This window comes from Podospora pseudoanserina, chromosome 3, assembly GCF_035222485.1.
Source record: "Podospora pseudoanserina strain CBS 124.78 chromosome 3, whole genome shotgun sequence".
NCBI classification, from domain to species: Eukaryota; Fungi; Ascomycota; class Sordariomycetes; order Sordariales; family Podosporaceae; genus Podospora; species Podospora pseudoanserina.
The window spans coordinates 2,401,892-2,408,530 of record NC_085922.1 but is presented as its reverse complement, the minus strand read 5'-3'; the positions used below and the strand labels follow the sequence as shown (position 1 = coordinate 2,408,530).

The window sequence follows — 6,639 nt, the reverse complement described above, 5'->3', positions numbered from 1 at the left end:
TTTCGAAGAGCTTCGATCTGAATACTGGTACCATTTTCGGTTGCAGCTCCTCTACGAAAATGCAACAGACAACTGTCCAAACCTACACACATTGACTGCAGAAGAAAACCATCCTCGGCTGGACAGTCTTCATAGCCTAGCCTCCAACATGGTGTAGATCATGGGATTGAAAGCGCTTTGCCTACACCAAGATATTACACCAAGATAGTTAGGAAAGGAACAAGTGCAAGAACAGATGTACAGGCACACGATGGACGGTACCTCAGCTCATGGCATTTTCTCGATTCAGACTTTACACATATACACTATGATAAAAGATATTTCGTCCTGTTTTTCCTCCCTACTCCCACTCTGTAAGTTACAAGTGTGTATATAAATAACACTATATGAAACCCGCTTCAAATAAACAACCGCCCCCGCCCCCATCCTCCCCGACATATCCAAAAACAGCTGGGTATTACACAATATGGCAGAGTAAATCATCCCCCCTAAATCAACCCACCCCCCTAACAGCTTACAACTTGGGCTTGGAACCAGCATTGGCCGCAATCTCCTCATACATGCGGTCAATCTCGGCGCGGAAAGCCCTCGCCGTCTGCGGGCGCTTGAGCTTGAGGCTGTTCATCTCGTTAGTTATACTGTATCCAATACAGTGACTCGGAAAAACTTACGTGGGAGTCAAAAGCTCATTCTCGATCGAAAAAGGCTCAATATCCAAATAGATATTCTTCACCTTCTCGTAGCTGTTGAACTTGTGGCTCTTTCCAATGTTATCCAACAGCTTCAACAGCGCCCCCTTGACCCTCGGGTCGTTCGCCGCCACCTTGAGCGCAGCCTTGTCCTCGGCAGAAATGTTCTGCTTGAGGATCTTGCTGGCATAAGGAGCAAAGTGCACAGGGTCGATACCGAACACAGCCACCAAACTCGACTCCTTGGGCTCGCCGTGCACAAAGGCCATGGCGAGGAGGTTGCAGCTGCCGAGGTAGACGTTCTCGATGCGCTCGGGGGAAATGTACTCGCCCTGCGCGAGCTTGAGCACGTTCTTCTTGCGGTCGATGATCTTGAAGCGGCCCATGCTGTCCACCTCGACGATGTCGCCGGTGTGGAACCACCCGTCGGCCTCGATTGTCTTGGCCGTCTCCTCGGGGTTGCGGTAGTACTCCTTGAAGATGATGGGACCGCGCATGAGCAGCTCGCCGCGGGGGTTGGGCTTGTCCTCGACGGTGTACTCGTAGTCGGGGACGGACTCGATGCAGAGCTCGACCGAGGGGCACGGGGGGCCGATGTTGCCGGTGGTGAAATCGCCGGGCATCTGGACGGTACCGACGGCATAGGTCTCGGTCATGCCGAAACCCTGGACGAAGTTGTTGCCAAAGGCGGCGCGAAGGAACTCGTGGACGTCGGGGTCGAGCTGGGCGGAACCGCTGACCATGGTGCGAGCGCGAGAGAGACCAACACCCTTGAGGACCTTGGGGGTCCAGATCTTGTCGTAGAGGAAGTGCTTGTTGGTGGCCTTGCCAGGAGGAAGCTTCATGCTGGCCTTCTTGGCCTCAATGACACGGCGCGAGAGGGCACCCTTGAAGCCCTCCTGCTCAACCGTGGCGGCCTGGATGGCAGAGTTGATGCGGTTGAAGAGACGGGGCACCGACATGAGACCAGTTGGGCGCAGGAGCTTGATATCCTCCACAAGCTGGGTGATGTCACCGTGGAAGTAACCGATGCTGGCGCCTTCCGCGAGAGCAGTCTGGTCAGCCATGCGACCATAGATATGCGCAAGAGGAAGATAAGACAGGTGGACGTCGCCAGCCGTGATGCTCTGGTTGGAGCGAGCAGCCGAGATACCGGCAACACCGTTGGCGTGGGTGATAAGGACACCCTTGGGGTCACCAGTGGTACCAGAGGTGTAGTTGATGGTCAAAACATCCTCGGGCTGGGGAGGGCGCATTGGGCGGCCGGAGCGGGCACCCAGCGCCTCCACGCCCTCCATGGAGAAGATCTCAAGGCCAACCTGGGCGGCCGCAGCGTTCAAAAGCGACAGCTTGGAGTGGCCGGTCATCTCACCGGCATCGAGGGGGTCCAGGGAGATGATGAACTTGAGGCTGGGCACGCGGGGCGCAAGCTTCAGGAGAGTGGGGATGTGAGGGAGCGAGCAGACAACGGCAGTCAGCTCGCTGTGGTTGATGATGTACTCGGTCGCCTCGGGTCCGAGAGTCTCGTAGAGCGAAACGGGCCACAAGGACTGCGAGAGCAGAGCCAACTCGGTGATCTGCCACTCGGGGCGGTTCTGGGCCCAGAGACCGACAGCATATTTCTTGTCAGCCGTGACGCCAACCCGCTGGTGCAGCTCAACGATGCCAGCACCAAAGTTCTTCCTGCGCTCAGCAACCTCGGTATATGTCGTCCAGACAAACTTGTTCTCCCATGTCTTGGAGACAGGGTTCCAGGGTCTGTGGCCCAAGCATCTGTTTCTGGGGACCCGCGCGACGGAAGCTTCGAAGAGATCGTGGACGGTGCGAATGGCGGGGTCGAAGGTCTCGAGAAGAGGGCCGTTCTGGAAGCGCCAATGGCGGTAGATGGGAGTCCGGTTGGGGCGCTCGGTGCCGGGGATGGGGAGGGCGTAGGGAGTGCCCGGAGGGGGTGGTTGGGCGATGGCGTTGATGTAAGCCGTCGTGTCCTGCTTGCTGGGAGCCATGGCCGCGAGGTGTTTCGGCGAAACTCAAAACGAGCGTCGTTATTCGTACCGGTGGTTGAAGGAGGGGAAGGTCGAACGGCGTCTAGTAGATGTGACCCGCACGAACAAAGACAAGAAACAGCAATTCGTCAAAACACACAAGTGGCAGCTAGGGGGAGGTTGGCGTCACCGGTCGTTGGAGGATGGAGGAATGGTTTTGAGCAGAAGCGGCCCAAAAAAGCCACAAGCTGACGGGGAGATGGTCTCCTTTTCGTCAACAGGGTCGGCGCTCGGCAGCATGTGTCTCGTCCAAGTTGGTCTTGAGCCGAGTGCGACAGGGGGGTGGGAGCTAACCGGGTTGTCCGGGCTGCCAAATCAGCGCGTTGCGACTGGACATGAGAGACCTGCTACGCCATCATGAGTCTTGGTTTGCAGATGCGCCTTGATGTGAAACCGTGGGCTAAAAGCTGTCCCTCAAAGTTGAGCTTGTTTCTCTATGTCTTGTAAACACTACTGTCAACTCTGCACGCTTCAACTCTATGTCGGAGGCCCAATATCAGCATGGCCGTTGACGACTCTGTTAGGGGTTGGGTACCTCGTCGCAGAGGTCAGCCTCGGCTTGTCCAGCGACAACAGTGGACCTGTGGCGCCAAATGGTGGTTGTTCCCCAATGCTTTTGGCCGTGGAATCCGCAACTGGCAACGGGACACCGGATTGGAACATGGGGCCGACATCCAAGGCTTCGCCAAGCGACAAATTCCACGACCTCCCACGAAGATGCGCGGAGGCCCTTTCCCGGTACGGCCATCACATGCGCAGAGGGAGATTTCCCCAGACAAGACAGATGACACGCGGGGGATCCCATCTTTTGAGAATGCGGGGTGCGGAGAAGCAAGCATTTCGTTTTACTGAAAAAGCCCACCAGCAAGTGAAGTCAACAAAGAAAGCACCCGTGGCTGGCAATGTCGATATCCACTCCAGACTTTGTAACTGCGGGGGTGGGGGTCAGGAACAGCGTGCGAGCGTTTGGAGAGGCTCACGACGTTGGACGTTGCGCCGGGAGGACGGTTACTGCTATCCAGAAACAGGCCTTCGGAAACAAACTAAATCGAACAGTTACCGACGGTTGGGACTGGCGGTTGTCGACGTCAGGATGGCAGACGTTCAAAAAGCCTCGGACAGCCATCGACCTCGGCTGGGATGGAACTCGGGCGAGCTGGGACAACCTAGTCGCCTTTGGGAGCCATGAAAACGCCCAGCCTCACCCCGCGATTCAGATGCCCCACATTGATGTTTTGGTCTTGGCATCACGCACGAGCCATCAAGTTCAAACTGAACAACTCGAAACCGCCAAGACATCCAAGAGCATCAAGCCATCAGATGAAACATCCTCCTTGATTCTTGATAATGGGGCTCAACATCGCAGTTGGAGATGACCCGAAGATTCTATATGACGGACCTTCTGAGATGGAAACCAACCCAGCAGCTTGTGTGAGTCGCTTTTGTGTGAAGTTCCACCTCTCATCTCAAGCTCAAGCAAGCCAAACAACTGTCGACAGACACCTGCCATCTTACTCTGCTTGTCCAGCGATTTTCGAGATATCCAATTGCATTTTTCTTGGGGACCTGAGCGAGAAAACTCGAAAGACAGATCTTGAAAAAAGGCAAGAAAAACCGGCACCTCAAATTCAGACAACAAGAGGCGGGACCCATCCCTTCTTATAGCCCGTCTCCTGTCATCCCGTTTCATGTTCCAGATAAAACCCCTATGCCCACTTCGTCACCACCAACGCAGCGATCAGGGTGGATATTCCCGTCACGGAGTCACCCCTAGCCGGTCTTGAAGGGCAACTTCAACACTACTTCACAGCCTTGTTTTAAACAATGGTACCATCTACCATTGGGTGGCCTCGCGCGCCCAGTAGCTACGAACCCCCCCCCCATCTAGCATGAATGAAAATGCTTGATGATTTGCGTTTCAGGGGGGTCGTTGACGGCTTGGATAATGTCACTTCACTCATTGACTTGGACAAAAGTCAAGACTGCTTGATTCTTATGATTCCTCTTGCTATTCTTTTTCATTTTTCCTTCCATCAGACATCTGCGGTGTTGTTATCCAGTCTATCCTAGACATTTTCTTTCTCTTCATTTCGTCACTCCTTTGATACATTCATCCTTCTCTTCGATACGCAAGCAGGCCAGCAACTGCTTTTTTTTTTTTTTTTTTTTTTGTTTTTTGAATTCTCCGAAATCGAAACATTCACATCTTATCAAAATCAAGCCATCACGAATACGAGATCAAAACGTCAAAACTCACAACCATGGCCCTCTTTAAGACAGTCATCCTCCCCCTCCGGGCCATCCAAGGCGTCTTTGCTCTCATAGTCCTTGCTCTCTCATCATACGGTACTCGCCCCTCCTTACCTCCCAAATCAACTCTCTCTCCTATATCTATCACCCTGAAACTAACCTTTTTCCACAGTCGCCCACTGGTACAACACAACAACAGTAATCTCCTCCCCCTCCTCCATCAACTTCCTCTTCTTCGCCTCCCTCTACTCCCTCCTCTCCATCCTCGCTCTCGAGTTCCTCATCCCTCGCTTCGTCGCCCCCAAGACGGCCGCCAGTAACTACATCGCTTTGGGGGTGGAACTGTCAAACGTGCTCTTTTGGTTCGCCGGGTTTGTCGGGCTGGCGGTTTTCCTGAGCAAACTGCTGTTTTGTCGGGGGAGCGTCTGCCAAAGTGCGCAGGCTGACGTTGCGTTTGCTGCGGCGGCGTGGCTGGTGTGGACTGGGTCGGGGGTGATTATGGCGAGGGAGGTGGTGAAGAAGGGGGGGTTGATGAGTTGGAAGAGGAAGGAGCCGGCGGCGGTGGAGGTTCCTGTTACCAACAAGGAGGAGGCTTAAAATGTTGGAAAGACTGAGGTTAGAAGCTGTCGTGCCGGTGGAGGTTGATCAAAGACCAGCCAGTTTTCTGGGGATGCGGGAGGATTCCTGGGGGATCGACCGGGCCGTTGATTTTCGTGGCTCCTTCGCGATGGTGGCTTCTCAGGGGCTGGCGGGAATGCGGCACAGTTCTATGCGCTCCGTGGTGGTGGGAGTGGTGGCTGCTCGGAATTACCAGAGGTTCGGTGCTCGGATCTGGAATGCGAGAAGGATTCGGCCCTGGCGGGGAAGGTTTATTACGGACAACAGGACATGGCTCGGGCGGGCGATGGTTTGGATAGGTATGATATGATGGTTTCCTTTTGCTTAGATTCTGTTCTTGTCGATGTTGGCTGCTCCAGCCTTGACGGCTGGCTAGAGTCGGTCACATTTTTATCTTATAACGTTTCTTTTTTGAGCTGGCGCTTTATGAGGGTAGTGTTTCTGGGTGGCTGGTTTTGGGAAAGATGACAATCCTGGGAGCTGTTGATGACAATACCAACAAAGATGTTATGTATGAACTTTGCCTTCGAATGCTCTTCATGGGTAAACGCTCCTTCATTGCCACATGACAGGAAAAGTCTTGCTCCGATATAAAGTCCCCATACATTACCTAATTTCTTACCTGAGGTCTCGCATGTGGATGGGATGGGATGGGATGAGACATGGATCACTCATGTGGGGGTCGCTCTTCTGAACCCATCTTCCCAGTCTCATGGTTACCAGATCTGGGTGGTTCTCTCAGCCGCCATGTTATGCCTCACTTCGGACCTCTATTTATTCTCTTCTTGACCGTCCCAGCTTTGATCCCCTCTGGATTCCATTTGACTTCCTGTCGAGAAACAGAGCCACCACAGCAGCAGGCGCCTGGTGTCACTTGGGGTTCCCATTGCGAGTTTGCCTCACTGCATTGTTCTGTCTCACATTCACCATTCATTGTTCGCCATGTACCTCGAAATCGAAATGCAGCCAGTCGAAATGCAGCAAGTGATCGGCCAGCTTAACTCTCAACCCCTTGTTGGAGAAAGCTACCCCGCCTTGAT

The 6,639-nt window shown here is 54.0% G+C and overlaps 3 protein-coding genes across 3 annotated transcripts; 1 reads left to right on the top strand and 2 right to left on the bottom strand.

Moving 5' to 3' along the window:
* Nucleotides 1-272: 272 nt before the first annotated feature.
* On the bottom strand, nt 273-2,692 carry FAA2 (medium-chain fatty acid-CoA ligase faa2; the record flags this gene model as incomplete). Its single annotated transcript, XM_062945800.1, has 2 exons — nt 273-617; nt 672-2,692. 2 exons carry the CDS (start codon nt 2,690-2,692, stop codon nt 515-517), a joined length of 2,124 nt encoding a protein of 707 aa, XP_062801834.1. The 3' UTR covers nt 273-514.
* Nucleotides 2,693-2,857: 165 nt separating this feature from the next.
* QC764_0054480 (uncharacterized protein) lies at nt 2,858-3,887 on the bottom strand (the record flags this gene model as incomplete). Its single annotated transcript, XM_062940456.1, has 2 exons — nt 3,267-3,887; nt 2,858-3,038 (listed from the first exon to the last, which is right to left on the bottom strand). Exons 1-2 carry the CDS (start codon nt 3,392-3,394, stop codon nt 2,858-2,860), a joined length of 309 nt encoding a protein of 102 aa, XP_062801833.1. The 5' UTR covers nt 3,395-3,887.
* Nucleotides 3,888-4,668: 781 nt separating this feature from the next.
* QC764_306940 (uncharacterized protein) lies at nt 4,669-6,135 on the top strand. The gene is made up of 2 exons (XM_062945799.1): nt 4,669-5,077; nt 5,154-6,135. Exons 1-2 carry the CDS (start codon nt 4,993-4,995, stop codon nt 5,576-5,578), a joined length of 510 nt encoding a protein of 169 aa, XP_062801832.1. The 5' UTR covers nt 4,669-4,992; the 3' UTR covers nt 5,579-6,135.
* Nucleotides 6,136-6,639: the final 504 nt, after the last annotated feature.